Source organism: Balaenoptera borealis (assembly GCF_965194805.1).
Source record: "Balaenoptera borealis genome assembly, chromosome: 16".
Lineage (NCBI taxonomy): Eukaryota > Metazoa > Chordata > Mammalia > Artiodactyla > Balaenopteridae > Balaenoptera > Balaenoptera borealis.
This window is the reverse complement of record NC_138872.1, coordinates 21,753,557-21,771,162: the sequence shown is the minus strand read 5'-3', so window position 1 is coordinate 21,771,162 and position 17,606 is coordinate 21,753,557. Positions and strand designations below refer to the sequence as shown.

The 17,606-nt window shown below is 49.7% G+C and overlaps 1 protein-coding gene across 1 annotated transcript in view; it reads right to left on the bottom strand.

Annotated features, from left to right (window-relative positions):
* The window catches only part of KIAA1755, a 45,945-nt gene that overhangs the window by 10,029 nt on the left and 18,310 nt on the right, over positions 1-17,606 (bottom strand). The window contains exons 5-10 of the mRNA XM_082361923.1: positions 10,944-11,067; positions 7,959-8,052; positions 6,957-7,043; positions 5,485-5,601; positions 3,480-3,578; positions 2,489-2,637 (exon numbers count right to left, since the gene is read on the bottom strand). Coding sequence (XP_082218049.1) covers positions 2,489-2,637; positions 3,480-3,578; positions 5,485-5,601; positions 6,957-7,043; positions 7,959-8,052; positions 10,944-11,067 — 670 coding nt within the window. The remainder of the gene's footprint in view (positions 1-2,488; positions 2,638-3,479; positions 3,579-5,484; positions 5,602-6,956; positions 7,044-7,958; positions 8,053-10,943; positions 11,068-17,606) is intronic.

The window sequence follows — 17,606 nt, the reverse complement described above, 5'->3', positions numbered from 1 at the left end:
AAATGACCCTCCTTTTCCCCAGGAGGGTATGAACCGAGCTGGAGAGATCTGGGTTCAAATCCCAGCCCTGCTACCTTCCAGTAACAGAACCTTGTGCAAATTTCTCAACCTTTCTGTGTCTCCGTTTCTTTAGCTATAAAAAATGGGGATAACAGAACCCATTTCACAGGGGGGTTGTGAGAATTAAATGATCTAACCCCTTGGCTCTCAACCCTGGCAACACAATTAGAACCTGCTCTGGGAGCTTTAAAAATCTCAATGCCCAGGCCCCTCCCTGACCCACCAGAGTCCTGCTCAGAGTGTGGCATGGACCTCAGCGCTTTCCAAAGCTCCTCAGGCAAACCCGCCCTCACGCACTCAAAACACTTAACACAGTGCCTGGCCCGAGGTGCTGTTAGCGCTTGTTATTTCTTTTTTAATTAATTTTTATTGGAGTATAGTTGATTTACAATGTTGCATTAGTTTCTGCTGTACAGCAAAGTGAATCAGTTATACATATACATAGATCCACTCTTTTTTAGATTCTTTTCCCATATAGGCCATTACAGAGAATTGAGTAGAGTTCCCTGTGCTATAGAGTAAGTTCTTACTAGTTATCTATTTTATATACAGTAGTGTGTATATGTTAAGCCTGATCTCCCAATTTATCCCTCCCTCCCCCTTCCCCCTGGTAACCACAGGTTTATTTTCTACTTCTGTGACTCTATTTCTGTTTTGTAAATAAGTTCATTTGCTTATATGTGGAATCTAAAAAAATGGTACAAATGAACTTATTTACAAAGCGCTTGTTATTTCTATTGTAATGATGACAAATGGCTGTAACACACCTCTCCACTCTGGCCTCTATTTTACAGATAGGAAAACATTTACACGTAGGAAAACTGATCCTGCAGAGAGAGGTTCTGACTCACAAGCATGGCAGTCTGAATTGGAACTCAGTCCACGGCCTTTTCTGCACATGATTTTAAAAAATGATCAAAGCCAGCAAGACATAAATGAGGGGGTGAGGATGGGATTTCAGGAGAAACTTCGGTGAAGGGAGGAATCTCAGGGCTTTCCCAACACCCCTCAAATCCCACCCCACCCTCCTCTGCCCTTGGGGTCATTTAGAAGGAAAAGGAAAAAGAGGAGATGGAAGGAGAGCCCGTTTTCCTGGAGGGAGCCTTGCCCTAAGCCTCCTTATCTGACTGTAGCTTCCCACAGGTCACTGCCCTTCCATGGAAGGGGTGAGCACCCAGGGTGCGTGAACAGGATGGAAAATGCCAGTCTGTCTGGCAAAGGGAGGGAGAAATGGGCGGGCAGGCAGGAGCTGCCTAAGAAACACGCAGCGGCTCACGTGGGACCACAGCGCCCCCTGGTGGAGCTGCTGGTGGCCAATGGTCTGGAGGGGCCTATGTTGGACCAAAGGGGCTTGGGGGCCCAGTCAGTGAGGCAGGGGCATGCTGGGAAGGGCAGTGCCAGCCCCACCAGGCTGTGTGAGGGGCAGTGAGGACGACTCCACACCGAGCACCAGGGTCCACTGCTGCCCAGCGCTCACATCAGCATGAATCTCTCTGTGGGCAGAGCTCAGGGTGGTGTGTTCAAGATTCTGGGCTAGGCTGCCTGGGTTCAAGTCTCAGCCCCACCACATCCCAGCTGTGTGGCCCTGGGCAAGTCACTTAACCTCTCTCTCAACCTCAGGCTCCTCCACTGTAAAATGAGGGTAATACTAGGATCCCCTTCGTGGGTGGGAATTAACCACGTTAATATTCTTAAAGCCCTCAGAACGATGCTGTGTTCATACTAAGTGCTATTGGGAGGAGGAGGAGGAGGAGGAGGAGGAGGAGGTCAAATAAATAAAATGTTCTTGGAAGCTTATGCAAACTTTGTAATTGTGCTCATTCTAACAGAGATAAAATACATACAACTACCGGCTGATTTAATTACTGATTTGCACCCCTCCTCCACCCCACCCCTAAATTTAAGAAAATTGGTTCTTTCTAGGAATGCGTATTTCTTGCTCCGTGGTTCTGTGACCCTGGAACACCACGAGGTTCCCCTGGCCCCTGCCATGAAGGGTAGGGCAGTGCAGGGGTTAGTGCTCAGCTGGTCTGGCTGTTACTTCCCTTCGCTTAGCCTCAGGTGTCCATCAGCCAAATAGGAGGATGTGAGCCTCACATGGTCTTTTGAGGAATAAGAGGTGGGCTCTTAAAGGGGCTCAGCCCAGTGTCTGGGTCAGAGAGCGTCCTTGGTCCATGACAGTGACCAGAAATGGGGGTGCTGTCCTCTGATGCCTGGGCTGAGGAGGGGCAGCAGGGAAGGGACTTGCCAAGGTATAGGCTGGGGGCCCGTGATCAGGCCTCAGCCCAGGATATGGGCCCGGCAAACATCCCATCCTGGGCATCTTCAGATGCCCACCCTATGTGTCCCCTCAGCGAAGTGACCCCAGCTCCGAGTCCCAGCCTGGGGAACAGGATGGGGTGGGAAAGGAAAAGCCTGGTGTCCGTACCTGACGTCCGGGTTGAAGTTCAGCCTGCTGCCTTCCTGTCGCAGCCTGGCCAGGGTGGCTCCGCCTTCCCGCTGGAGGCCCAACAGGCCTGGGTCCCTCAGCACAGCCTCCATCAGCTCCTTGGACTTGCTCAGACACCTGGAGGCCTCCTGCCAGGGTAGGGAGGTAGCCTGAGGCTCAATCCCCACTTTCCTTCTATAACCTTCCAGGGCTCCCCACACCCCAATCACGCCTGACTCCCCCAGTTTGGCGTTCAAGGTTCTACAGAAAGTCTCTCCTTTCCATCTCTAAAACATCTCCTCAGGCCGAGCTTCCTCTCATCACTGTGGCAACCTCACTGGTCCAAGCACCATCATCTCTTGCTGGGGCGCCCATCCCAGCCTCTTCACTGATCTGTCTGTGGCACTCTGGCTCCCCCTGCAGTCTGTTCTCTGAATGACAACCGGATGGATCTCAAAGTGCCAATCTGATCATCCCAGTGCCGCTGCTTAGAACTCTCCAGCGGCTTCTCTGCCCCTTTAGAATCAAATCCCAACCCAACTCCGCCCTGATACAGCCCCGTGGATCCAGAAGATCCTCTCGTTCTATCCTCCCCTCCCCCACTCTGTTCCACACTGGCCTCCTTGCTCTTCCTGAACAGACCAAGCACAGACCAAGTCCCATGGCTCCGTCTCATCCTTCAAGGCTCAACTTCTATACCCTCCTTCCCCATTTTTCTCAAACTTACTTTCACAGCATTCAGCATCACTTGTAATGACATGTCCATTTCTGTTTAGTTTTTAAATTATGACCTCTCGCACTGTACCATGAGCCCCATGAGGGCAGGGACAAGTCGATTTGCCCCAGGCTGGGTCTCCAGGCTGTGACACATGGTGACTGTCCAGTAAATATCGGTTGAATGAATGAATGAAAACAGAGCCCCTTCGCTGAGCCCTTGGTCCATGAAATAAGGGATGTGGTGTGGTTTCCCCACCTCAGGCTCTTGTCTCACCTGCACCCCTCCAGGGGGGTCACCCTTCTCAAACTCCTTGATGGAAGCCTTTAGCAGCGAGGAGGCCTGGCGGAGGTCAGCAAGGAAAGGGTCCAGCTTCTGCAGGAAAGGAGGCCAGAGTGGGGATGTTAGCCTGGGCCAGTGAAGAGGGTGCCTCTCCCCTCCTCCCACCAGGAGGACACGCGGGGTGGTGGTTCTCAAACTTTAGCTGCATCAGAATCACCTGGAAAGTCAATTAAAAAGCAGGCTGCTGAGCCTTCCTCCTGAGTTTCTGGTTTAGTTTCTCTGGGGTGGGTCCTGAGAGTGTGCATTTCTAACAGGTTCCCAGGTGACGCTGATGCTGCTGGCCCAGGGACCACAGTTTGAGAACCACTCATGCTGGGAATGAGAGAGAAAAAGAGAGAAGACAGGCCTGACCTACTCCCAGGCCTGTGGGAGAGGGAATGGTAGGAGGGGGTGAGAGGGCAGGGGTAGAGGACATCCTCTCCGGGTCCCACTTCAGCCCAGCTCCACCACTTACTAGCTCTGAGGCCTTGGGCAAGTTTCTTAACCTCTCTGTGCCTCTACTTCCTCTTCTGTAAAATGGGATCATTTCCCCATTTCCTGCCTTAGAGGCCTGTGGGAGGACTAAATGGGTTTATTTGTGCCAGGCACTTAGAATAGCACCAATACTCATCCTCATTATCAGTTTTATATGCTGGCTCTATAGGTAAGATTTCATTTAAAGGGAAGGTTTTAAAGCAAAAATATAGTTCAAAAGCCCCTGGATTAATTGGAGGCCTCTGGATAGGGGAACTGGGGGCCTGTGGGACAAATAGGAAAAGAGATTTTTTCAGTATATACCCTTTTGTACCATTTGAATTTTGAACATAGGGTCTATTCAAAAATAGAAAAATGGTACAGATGAACCAGTTTGCAGGGCAGAAGTTGAGACACAGATGTAGAGAACAAACGTATGGACACCAAGGGGGGAAAACCGCGGTGGGGTGGGGATGGTGGTGTGCTGAATTGCGAGATTGGGATTGACATGTATGCACTGATGTGTATAAAATTGATGACTGATTAAAAAAAAAATAGACCCAATCTTAAAAACAAGAGCACCAGGCCGAAAGCAAATAAGCAAACAGCCACGTTAGACTATAGACCAGTGGTTCTCCGTGGGTGATGGTTTCGTACCCCAGGGGACATTTGGCAATGTCTGGAGACACTTTTGGTTCTCATAATTTGGAGGATGCTATTGTCAGAGTGGGTAGGGGCCAAGGGTGGTGCTAATCACATGAAAGTGCACAAACAACGCCCCCCAGAAAAGAATTATCTGATCCCAAATGTGAACAGTGCTGAAGTCGAGCTGCCCTGGTCTAGAGAAAGCCCTGGGCGGGCAACTACGGGCACTGGTCCTGGTGCGGTTTAAGCCCATAAGCTCCTGTGTGTGGCCGTGGAAGTTGTGCCCATCCTATGCATCCTCACGTGTTAAATTGGGCATGAGGTGCCCCCTCGCAGGGTTGCGGTGAGGAAGGATTGAGGTCACACAGGAAAGGAGCCCAGCCCTGGAAGTTTCCTTACTTCCTCCCTCTTACAGGAGGGAGCACATCTGCCTCCCTCACCAGACCCCAAGCTCCCCGAGTTCTGTGTGTCCACAAAGCAGATGTCTGTAAATTTATTTGCAGTTAACACTAACATCACTCTTAGCATGTGCCAGACACTCTTCTAAGCTCTTTACACACCTTAACTCAAGCCTCACATCAGCCCCATTTTGTCATTGAGGAAGAGGGCTCTGAGAAGGTGTATAACTTACCCAAGGTCACACAGCAGAGCTGGGATTGAAACCCAGGCCTTCTGGCCCCAGAGCTTGAGCTCTTAGTCACTCCACTCTGCACCCTCATTATAAACACTTGTTGAATGACTGTCTTTGAACCTGATAAGTTCAGTGGATCCATGGGGCAGGACGGTGAAGGGAGAAACAGAAGGGGTGAGGGTGTGGGGTGAAGGCTGTGATGGTAGACACCTGGAAGAATTGCACCCATTCACCGTGGCAGTAGGGGAAGGGGCCTTCCAGGGCCATGGGCAGCTGGCTGGGGTCCACGTGGTGGCTGAGGGCCTTCAGTGAGGTCAGCACCTCTACCTGCAGACAAAGAAGCAAGTCAGAAGGACCAGGGGACTCAATGTAGAGACAGATGTCTGAGAAGGTCCTGCCCAGACCCACGTCCTAGCACCACTCCACTTCCCATGGGTAAGGCTGGCCCTGGCTTTAAGAGCTGCTGTCTGGGCAAGGGATCTTCTCTGGAAACTCTGACAAATCAAAATTGAGAACCAGACCCTGGGTAAGGAATGGCAAATAAACAGCATTTGTACTGCCACTCTCCTAGCCTGTGCCCGAGGCAGATATTAATTAATCAGTCACGGAATTCCTTCCTTCTGAGCTGGGCTCTTTCCCAGCTCAGTTGTCCAGGCAATCAAACAAACCGACTGAAGCTGGCCCACGTCATGTAACTCCTTTGTAATCATTGTACTGTTCTCTGGAGACCCATCAAGGTACTATCTTCTTGGGGCTGTTGAGAAAAGTCACCAAATCCTAACGGTATCCCCTAAGATATGGAGCAGGGACTAGGTGACCGCATCTCCCAGGCAGTGATGCTTGAGGCTTATGCTATGAATGGCTCCCGATACCTAAGCTTGGGATGGGGAGAATTCTGTGGCGTTTTGGAGCCCATTTTTCATGCCTGGTATTTAAAGTGTGGTCCACAGACCAGCAGCACCAGCATGACTTAGGAGCACGTTAGAATGCAGAATCCCAGCTCCCATCCAGAACTACTTAATCAGAACCTGCACTTTGACAATCCCCAAGAAATTCATAGGCACCTAAAAGCTTGAAAAGTACACATCTAGTTTACAATGTGCCTCTTTGCTAACCAGGAGGTAGAAGGAGACCTTTAAAATCATTTCCTGAAACAGGGCAGAGGGCAGGGTGCCCACGCTCGTGACTGTGGTGCATGGCACTGATTAAAGGGAGCTGCAGCGCTCTTTCCTGTGAAGTCCCGAATCAACTTAGCATATAAGTTGGAGATGCTGAGAGAAACTAGGGAGAGAGATACAGGAAGAGCCAGGTAAGGTGTGGAAACGGCCCCTCTAGCTTGCTGTGTGGCCTTGGACCTCAGTTTCCCCGTCTGAGAAGAAGGGGGGAGGGGTTGACAAGATGAAGCTTTCTAGTGGGTTTCACGCTGTGCGCAGCTCTCAATCACGTGGTAGTGCCCACCGGCAGTTGCTAGGGTTGCCAGGGAGAAATAATTCTGGGGCTGATTTGGCAATGCTTGCCATGGGGGCTGGGCAGAAGAGTTGTAGCATCCTGGACTCGTATCTAATGGACCTACACTTGATTATTTCAGGGCCTCTCCTAGCTCGTGAATTCTGCCATTCTTCACCCCAGCTCAGCTCCAGCCCACCTCCCCTCCGCCTCAGCCGATGCTGCCTCCCCCTCACCTGGATGTCAGATAATGCCTCCAGCTGGAGAGCGGCCTCCTGCTCCCCCAGGAAGAGCAGAGCACGGATGGAGGTTGGGACCAGAGCCTGTCAGAGAGAATCATTTCAGAGCTGATCTGCCTAGGCTTTCACTGAGCCTCCCGGCTAAGGTGTAGGCAAATGGGCCACAGGGATGGGGTGAGGGTTCCCATGGCTGGGACCCTTATGTGGTATGGAGGGCTCGGATCCTTATTTGGAGGGTGAGTCAAATGACTTATTGGGAGTCATTGGAAGTCAAGAGAACAGCAGGTTCAAGCTGGACTGCAAACTTCCCTGGTGCCCCACCCCCTCTGGGACTCAGTTTCCCCATCTGTAAAGGGAGAAGGAAGAGGAAGAGGGGGTGGAGGTCATGAGGTGAGCATATGCCAAACTCCCATTTATGCTGCTGCCCATACTGGTGAGTTAGCAATCTCTTCCCTCCCCCATTCTCAGTGCATGAGCTAAGCCTAAACCAATCAGCATGTCACATTCCCCTGACACAGAGACTGGCTGATGGATGGACAGCTGAGCGAACCTGGGCTAAGGAGACACAAAGAAACTTTTGCTGAGACTTCTGGGAAAAGAATCACTCTTTCTTACTGGACTTAAATGAAAACCCATATGAAGTTAGAGCTGCCGGGAACCACACTGCCACCAAGAGGGGGACCTGGCTGAGAATGGCACTCTCCCAGGAGAATGGGGCCAGAAATAGGGAGATAGAAACCCGATCTTGGTGGCAATATTTGAGCCCCTGAATCAAGCCACATTTGAAGTTGGATTTAACTCCCGGACAGTCGAGTCAGATAAACCAACGAATGACCTTTGTCTTTAAGCGTGGCTGGGCTGGGGTTTCTGTTATGTGCAGCTAAGACTCCCTACCTGGGCTCCTGGTCCCAGCTCTGAGCCCCTCAGGATCTGTGAATATCCTAAGGCCCCCGGTGCTCCCAAGACTTGCGAGGTTGAGGCTGCCCACCTCCCACTCACCTGGGTGGCCTGCAAGGCACTGACCAGACCAGGATGTGGAGGCTGTTTCCTGGCATCAATCACGACCGCCAGCCCCTTGGTTTTATCTTCAGGCCTGTGGGTGGTAAACAGAATTGGCAGTCTTGCTGGATGAACTAGGGCCCTCGAGGGGGAAGGACCTAGTGGAAGCTGAGGGAAACTGGCTGCTAGAAGCCTGGATTTACTGGTGAACTCTTCATCCCATGGGACAAAGTTCCAGTGCCTCCCTGTGCCCCTGACACACACCACTTCCAGGAGGCCCTCCATGATTCTTCTCCAGGCAGAGTCCATTATTCCCTCTTCGGTGCTCCCACAGTACCTCACACAGCTCTCTCTTACACCCTAATAATCATGAACTATAAGCTACTATCCCAGTTGCAGTAGGAGTCACCTAACCTTCATCTACCCCTTTTGTGTGGGCAGAAGGTTCACTTTGTTCAAGAATCCAATTCCCTCCAAATAATCATGTCCCCCCTCCGCCAGGGGCTGGTTTCTGATTGGTTGAGGCCCACAGTAGACCCAATTCCCCTGGCCAATGATTGGTTAGATAGGGAACATGTGACTTTTTCTGGCCAATGAGATGTGAGGGGATGTTTGCTGGGGGCTTTTGGGAAAGATATTCTCTCCTTTAAAAAGTTCTTACAGGGGGCGGGGCTTCCCTGGTGGTGCAGTGGTTGGGAATCTGCCTGCCAATGCAGGGGACACGGGTTTGATCCCTGGTCCGGGAAGATCCCACATGCGCGGAGCAGCTGGGCCCGTGAGCCGCAATTGCTGAGCCTGCGCGTCTGGAGCCTGTGCTCTGCAGCAAGAGAGGCCGCGATGGTGAGAGGCCCACGCACCGCGATGAAAAGTGGCCCCCGCTTGCCACAACTGGAGGAAGCCCTCGTAAAGAAACGAAGACCCAGCACAGTCAAAAATAAATAAATAAATTAATTAATTAATTTAAAAAAAAAAAGAATTGTTAGGATTTACCCCTTTAAAAAAAAAAAAAGTTCTTACAAAGAGATATAAGGCAGAGACATAGACTGATACATTTCCTTAGCAGGTAAGACATTTTGAATTGGAATTTGCTACTTGCAACCAAAACACCCTCATGGGTTCACAGTGCCCTTTTCAGTGATTACCTTAGGATTTTCCAAAGTGGCCCAATTGCAGGACTTGTTAAAATACCAATTCTTCACCCCCACCCCCGCTCCACCCCCCAAGAAATCTGTCCAGCAGGCTGGAGGTGGAGCCAGGGAGTCTATGCTTACAAGTGCCCTGACCATTCAGCCAAATTGGGAAAATAACCCCCAACCGCCTTCAAGACTTACAAGCACCCAGTTCATAGACGAAACCAGAGGTGGCCAGTGGGGGGAGTGGAGCTATGGAAGTCACCCGGGCATGCTGTTTCACCTCTCTGGGAGGATAATAATTGTGCGGGCTTCAGGGGGCTGTGTTGAGGACTGATGGATTCATTACTGTAAAGTACTCAGGGACCGCGCAGAGTAACAGGCATGTCAATGTCTGCTGTCATCACTATCCTAGGGGGGGAAACTGAGGTACACGGCGGTGCCATAGCAGACAGTGAGAGGAGGCTCTCGGAGGTGAGGCCAGAGCTCTGACTTCGTGCCCCACGCCTCACCTGCCTCTAGCTATGCCCATGCTGGGAGAGAGGTTTATTTCTACACCTGCCTCCACTACCAGCCTGGATGCCCGTAGAGGTCAAGGCCCAATATAGGAGTATCTGGGTCCCTAGCATGGCCCAGCGTGAAGCCTGGCCCAGGGCAGGTGCCCAGCAATGGAGTGGAGAAGCCAGCCCAGCATATGAGAACCCCATGCATAGTTCACACTGCACCTCACCCCCACCTCTTGTGACCATGCTTGGTCCTCAGAGCCCACTTAGTCATCCCCCTTTTTCAGGGAAGCCTCAGAGAGGGGAGGTTACCACCTACAGGTAACACAGCAAGTTGGTGGGATTCCAGCATTCTGTCTACCATGCCACTTAGCACAGAATGGGGGTTTCCATCTCCTCCTCAGACCAGAAAAACCACTCCACTTTGGACAAGAAGAAAAATCTCAGTGGCCAGCAGGTAGTGGCGATGGCTCCTGTTGGGTGGAGAAGGTTCCAAAGGATTCCATCAGTCCCTCCACCCCCTACCCCAGCAGCAGAACCTCTAGGTTGGGATCTATAGCCACAGTCCCAAGCAAACACCACCTCTGAGACCGCTCTGGCTGGGGGCTGGGACTCAGAGGAAAGATGGTGCCTCTTCCCCAGCCAGTCCAACATGAAGTCTGAATGGGGGGGTGTGGAGGGAAGGGGAGGTGTTAGAAATCAGCCTGGTCACTCATCACTCATTCATTCTTTTACTCTCTCGCTTATTCATTCATTCACCCATTCACCTTTTCCTTCATTTGTTCAACAAATATTTATAATTCATATACCAGCTCAATTATCACCTCCTCAGAGAAGCCTTCCCTGATTTCTCAATTGAAATTAGCTGCCTCCCACCCCCTTCTCACTCTACAACAGTGGCTCTCAAAATGTGTCCTCAGCCCAGCAGCATCAGCATCACCAGGAAACTTGTTAGAAATACATGTTCTCAGTCCTTATCCAGACTTAGTGAATCAGAAACTCTGGGGGTAGGGCCCAGCCATCTGTTTTTACAGACCTCTGGATGATTCTGATGCCTGTTGAGTTTGAGAACCACTGATCTACAACATCCCTGTTTTCTTCGCCACATTAACACCCCTGAGAGCTGCTTGTCCATGTCTGTTTCTTGCACACCATCCACCTCCCCCGCCAGCCTGTGAACGCCCTGATGGCAGGCACCAAGTCTGTCCTGCTTTCCCCCCAGCATCTGGCTCAGGACCAGCTCTGGAAACAGATGACTGGATGGAAGGATCTCTCCATCTGCTACCTGGTGCTGGGCTCTGGGCTGAGAGGTCGAGGTGGGATGGGGTGGTCAGGCTGGCCCAGCCCCTTACCTGGGGATGGTGCACAGGTAGGAGAACAGCTTGGTGACCTCTGAGGCCGTGCACCATGGTGCCTCCCAGGGCCCCTTGGTGGTTGACACCAGAAGCAGGGGCCGCCCTGCCCTGTCCCGACCTCCTACAGGAGAAAGCACACACATTGAGAATTCTGGTGGAGCCCCCTCTACGGGAACCTGCTCTGTGGTCTCCAAGCCTTTGCCTGTACCGGTCCCTCTGCCTGGAATACGCTTTCTCTCCTCCCCCTGTGAACTCTGAACTCTTATTCATCCCTCAAGACCCAGCTCAAAAGCCACTTCCTCAGAAAAGTCATCCCTGAAACACTCCTCCATGCAGAGGCAGCCTCACCCTCCTCTGGGCACCCTCTGTACTGGGCAACCTGGGAAACGAAGCTCATGGAATGAACTTTGGGGTCACACAGACATGGGTTTAAGTCCCAGCTTAAACCCATGTTTAAGGGACACACTGACTTGCTGTGTGTCCTTAGGCAAGTCAGTGTGTCTCTGAGTCTCAGTTTCGTCATCTGTTAAGTGGGGAGAATACAATACTGAACTTATCAAGGTACTTTGAAGACTAAATGAAACAGTTCCTGAGAAGCACTTAACACAGGGCAAGGGCCTGATAAACAGCAGTCGTTATAACAATCATCATTTCTGTCCTCATCTCAGCCCCCCGTGTGGTGAGTGTGCAGCCCATGGCTGCCAGCTCACTATTTATGCTTGCTGACTTCCAGCCATGAGTTCTCCACCGACTATTTCCTGTTCCAGGAATCAGGACAGGGTGCCCCGTGCTCCCCACAGGGGTCAAGAGTCTGAGTCCCAGGGGGTCAGCACAGCCTGTCTACGCTGCGGGGAAGGGGAAGTACAGGGGGAAAGAGTCCCAGGCCTCTGGAAACTGAGCCTGTCCTGCACCCTGGGCTCGGAGCCCTGCCCCCCAGAGTCAACTCATTCAAGGCCACCCTGCAATGAGCAAGATCTACTGCATGTGGGTACAACCCTCCATAGTGTATAAGTGTGTGAGACCCTTTGTAGCTCATGAAGCCTTGGACAAACTTAACCACCTTCACAAGTGCTGCCTTACACAGGGGTGCAACCATCTAGAGCATTCTTTCTTTCACATATGTTTGAAAATTTTAAAATTTAAAAATCTACATTTGTATATACATTTTATGCAAAAATATATACATTAATATATACATTTGTATATACACACAAATATATATATTTGTACATATATGTGAATATATATGTATATATATATTTTTATATCCTCTTGATATCATGGGTTTGATTTTTCCTAATATTCATTTATACTAAATTCCAAAAGGAAAACATTTTGTTGGGGACAATATGGGAAATTTGAATATGAGCTGCGTATTGAGTAGTATTAGGAATTATTTTTAATTTTTTTAGGTGTGCTTAATGACATTGTGGTTATTAGGGAAAATGTCCTTGTAGTTAAGAGATGTGCATTAAAATATTTACAGGTAAAATATGAAGATCTGTAATTTACTTTAAAATACTTCAGAAAAAAAAAAGAGGAAACATGCCAAAATGTTAAGATTTATTAAATCTGAGTAATGGGTATATGGGTTTTCATTATTCTATAGTCTCTACTTTTCTCTATGTTTGAAATTATTCATAAAAGGAAGTTTTTAAAAAGTGAAATAATTAAATCATGAAGAAAATACATAACTTGCAAAGTTAGAGATGTTTGTACATATCCCTCTGAAATCCTCTCAGAGCCATTGGGTCCCTCAGGTCAGGAAATGCTACTTTATGTCCCGGAGCCCATTTTATTGATGAGGAGACTGAGGCCTGGAGAGAGGAAGCAGCTTCCCCATCTGCCACAGTACCCAACTTGCCAGTTAAGGTGGGGGTCATGCCTGATTCAGCCCTTGACCCTGGACCACACCGAGAGATGAGTTTTTGTCTGCTGTACTGGAGCTCAATCACAGCTCCAGTGGTGCTACTCCCCTGCTCTAGAACCTTCCATGGCTCCTCATGGCCTCATGCAGAAAGCACAAATTTCTCAACCTGGCACTTAAGTCTCCCCAAGATCTGCACACTCTTCCAGCCTCATTTCGTATACTTTAGGTTATGACCTGAATTGTGTCCTCTCCCCTCAAATTCATATGTCGAAGTCTTAACCCCCTAATACCTCAAAATGTGACTGCATTTGGAGATAAGGTCTTTAAAGAGGTGATTACATTAAAATGAGGCCATTAGGGTGGGCCCTAATCTAATATGACTGGTGTCCTTATAAGAAGAGGAAATTTGGACACAGACACACATTGGGAAGACCATGTGAGGACACAGGGAGAAGATGGCCATCTACAAGCCAAGGAGAGAGGCTCAGAAGAAACCGGTCCTGCCAACACCTTGATCTTGGACCTCTAGCCTCCAGAACTGTGAGAAAATAAATTCCTGTTGTTTAAGCCCCCCAGTCTATGACACTTTGTTAGGGCGGCTCTAGCAGACTAATACACTATGTCTCTCCTTGTCACCAGTGGCCCAGCTGGAATGGGTCATCCGTCATCGCGTAAATGAGCCTGACCCTTTCCCACCTCCCCACCTTTGTTCACACTGTTCCTTCTGCCAGAGGTTCCCTTCCCTCTCCCCTCTCCATCTGGTGAAACTCTCCTCAACTTTCAAAGTCCAGCTGAGATGCCACCTCCTCCAGGAAGACATCCTCCCTGCCCTCTATAGAGACCTTTCTCCCACCCCAGGTTCCCCCAGCAAGCCTAGGCCTCTTTTAGATCCTGCAAGACTGAGGGCTCCTTAAGGGTGTTCACTGGCTCAAACTCTTTATATGCCAGTGCTCAGCACAGGACGGGAGCCAATAATCAATGTCAGGAATTGACCAATGAATAAATGGTCAGAGTAGGGCCTCTCAAACTTTGGTGTGCTAGGGATCTTGCTACAATGCAGGCTGTGGTCCAGCAAGCCTGAGATTCTTCATCTCTCTCTAGCTCCACGTGATGCTGATGTATCTGGTCCCCGGACCACACTTTGAGTAGCAAAGGGTTCAAGCACTCAGGACATTCCATACTGGGACACAGTGACCAGTTCAAGTGTCTGGTCCCCCACCAAGCTCTGCCTGGCACAGGGCTCTGCACACAGCCAGGGCCGGCTGAGCACACAGATGCTGGCTGAGTGCACTGGAGTGATGGACAGCTGTCCACCTGACCTGCTTTCACCTGGGAGGCCCCTTTGCCCCAGATGCTGCCCTCATCTGACAACTGGTGCCAGGAATACCATCGTTAACATCTCAGAGCCTGGCTGGAAGCTGCGCTGTTCACATTGGGTTATGATCTCAGGAAGAAACGGAGACAGCAGGTTGGGAGGTGGTGGGTGGGTGGTGTTACCCAAAGGCACTGAAAAACTTGTTGTACCTTCTGAAGCACTCACTCCAAGTCTTGGCGGGGGTGGGGGGGATGCTAGTAATTTAACTGGCAAGGAATTTAAAGCATTTTTAAAATATTGAAATATATATTTTTATATGAAAGTGTAAATATAATTCTTAATTATAAGAATTTTATAATAATGTATAGAAATTTTAAAGACAAAGATTTTAAAGATATGTACAGAGCAACTGAAAGCTCAGGGTGAGGTCTCAACCCCTGGGACCCTGTTCCCTCTCTTCTGCATCAGGGGCTTTTTGTGAAAAGCCCTGTCCAGAGGCTCTGTGCCTGTGGTTGGCAGACTCATGGCTCCAAAGATGTCCATTCTGGAATCCCCAGAGCCTGTGGATGTGCTAGCTTACCTGGCAAAGGGACTTCGCAGATGTCACTAAGGTAGGACCTTGAGATGGGGAGATAATCTAGGCCTAGATTATCTAAGTGGGCCCAATCTAATCACATGATCCTTAAAAGCAGAGACCCTTTCCTGGCTTCAGCCAGTCAGAGAAAGATATCAAGATAGATGAAGGGTCAGAGGTATGTGCTGTTGCTGGATGTGAAGGTGAAGGAAGGGACCACAAGCCAAGGAAGGTAGGCAGCTTCTAAAAGTTGGAAAAGACAAGGTATGGATTCTCCCCTAGAGTGTCCAGAAAAGAACACAGCCCACTGACACCTTGATCTCAGCCCAGGGAGATCTGGGCTTTCTAACCTATAGAACTGTAAGATATTACATTTATGTTTTTTAAAGCCACTGAGTTTCTGGTAATTTGCTATGACCACCATTGGAAATGAATACATAACTCTCATCCTCAGAATGGGAGCAGTCATTCACACCTTAGTGTTGAGTAGTCTCTTTCCTGAGAACAGATCTTTGTGGAAAGTTTGGAGCTGAAGGGACCTGAGGAGAAGAAAGAGGCAAGGAGGTGAGGGAAAGATCTTAATGGGGAGCCTGGGATGTCTGCTTCACACGGGCTGGCCTGGAGCAGGTCTTGATCTTGGAGCACAGACTGTGGGGACTGTTTCAGCTACAAGGAAACACCAATGGAAGCAAAGAGACCAGTGAGGATACTACTGTAATAGGCAAGCAACTATGCTGGTTTGGCCCTGGGTGGTGTGAAGTCATCAAATTCTGTATATAATTTGATGGAAGAGTTGACAGGACTTGCTAACAAACTGGATGTAGGGTGTAAGAGAAAGTCCTCCAGGATCTAGTGTTCTAGGAGAGACTAGAAGCCTGGGAAGGGTGCAGGGGGCAGTGAAATCAGGAGTCCATCTTTGGTCATGTTAAGTTAGAGATGCCTGTTAGACATCTAAGTAGAAACATAAAGTACACGGACGGATGGATGAGTATGGAGTTCGTGGGCAGAGTCCAGTCTGGAAAAATAAATGTGGGGGTTATCAGTGTAGAGACAACATTTAAAACAAATATTCACCAGTGAGATGGGATGAGATCGCCAAGGAAGTGAGTCTAGGGGGAGAGGAGAAGGGGTCCAAGGACTGAGCTTTGGGGAGCCTCCAAGGTTTCCAGGTTGAGAGATGAGGAGGAGGCAGCAAAGGAGGCTGAGAAGGTGGGGCCGGTGAAATAGGAAGAAACCCAGGTGAGAGTAAAGACTGAAAGACAAGTTGAGAAGCCCTTTCAGTAAGGAGGGAGCAGTCATCTGTGTCAAATGCTGCTAATGGGTCAAGGAGGATGAGGACTGAGAATTGACCATTGGATCTAGAAACATGGAAGTCATTGGTGACCTTGAAAAGACCTGCTCCAATGTCAAGGTGGAGGAAATACTCTGATTAGAGTGAGTTGAAGAGAGAATAAGAGGAGAGGAGGTACTGAGATATGGAGCACAGACAACTCCTATGTGGGGTTTTGATGTAAGAGAAAGATGAGAATAGGGGCGTAGAATGGGTCATTCCAAGCTGGGCATGCTCTTATGCTGATGGAGATGGTCCAATGGAGAGGAGGAAAGGTGATTATGTAGGGAAGAGAGGAGAATCTTGCCAGAGGGATGTCTTTGAGTAGGTGGGGAGGTGCAGTGCACCAGTGGAGGGACTGTTCCCTGTATCTGGAATAGAATGCTGAGGGGGTGGGTACCGATGCAGGTAGGTAGCTAAATGGGGTGGCAGGAGTTTGTGGACTCTCCTTTTGATTTCTTCTACTTGCTCAGTGAAACAAGAAGGAAGGTCATCAGCTGAGAGTAAGGCTGAGGGAGATGGTGGTGAAGGTCAGAGGAGGGAGCAGGTGTGAAATCGTCATTCAGGAAGGACAGTGGGGCACCTTTCAAGACTCTGGAAGAGTAACAGGATCCATGGGCACCAGTGGTACCCACTGGAGGCCAGTGGTCAGGAATCAGATGGGCAACCAGTCGGTGTGGCTATGTGGATTTTCTGGCTTTGTTCAGCTGTAAAGGTGCAAGGGGGGAAAGCAGGCAGAGAGTTGGATTTAACTGAGGTTGGGATTTCTCCAGGAAAGTACGAAGGCAGAAGAGAAAGGCAAGGGACATGAGAGTGTTTAAAAGGAAGTGATCACATGGATGAGCCATGGAATGGAGGCTGGGAAGGAGGAAGTGGGGACATGATGGAGGGTGGGGAGGGACAGTGAAAAGGTGGTTGGATCAATGGGTTGAGAGTTCTGGGGGACAAAAGGGCTATTGAAATTGAGGTAATGTGTGATCTGGGAAGAGAGACATTGTAATGAGGGAGGGAGCAGTGAGTTATGGGGGACGGCCATGGGAGGAGTAGCTGGGGTAATGAGGACAAGATCGCTGATGAAGAGGAGGTCAAGGAAGGGAATGGAAAGAACGTTCATGTGGAGAATGTTCATTCACTCCAATAGTTTTGAGCACCGACTATGTGCCAGGCACTGTTCGGGCACTTGGGACCCATCAGTATATGTTGCAAGCCAAACAAATTACAAGAGAGTAATTGTGGAAAGAGTGACAGCGAGTCAAGTCCAATGTGCTTCCTCTCCTTCTCCTCTTACACAAGGAGGAGCGTGAGACTCAGAGAGGGCAAGTGACTCTTCCAAGGTCACACAGGGAGCTAGGGGTAGAGCTGGAACTAGAATGAAGGTCTCCAGCCTCTAAGAACAGGGACTTGGATGTATAAAATCTGAGCTCTTGTAACATGACAGCCCTAAAAGGATCGTGAGATTCTGTGTACATTAATATGGGAATAGACAGCATGAGCTTCAACAATGATGACCAAGAAGGTGACAGACAATGCTCCCCAGGAGCTTCAAAATGACAGAGCAATGTCCCCACAGA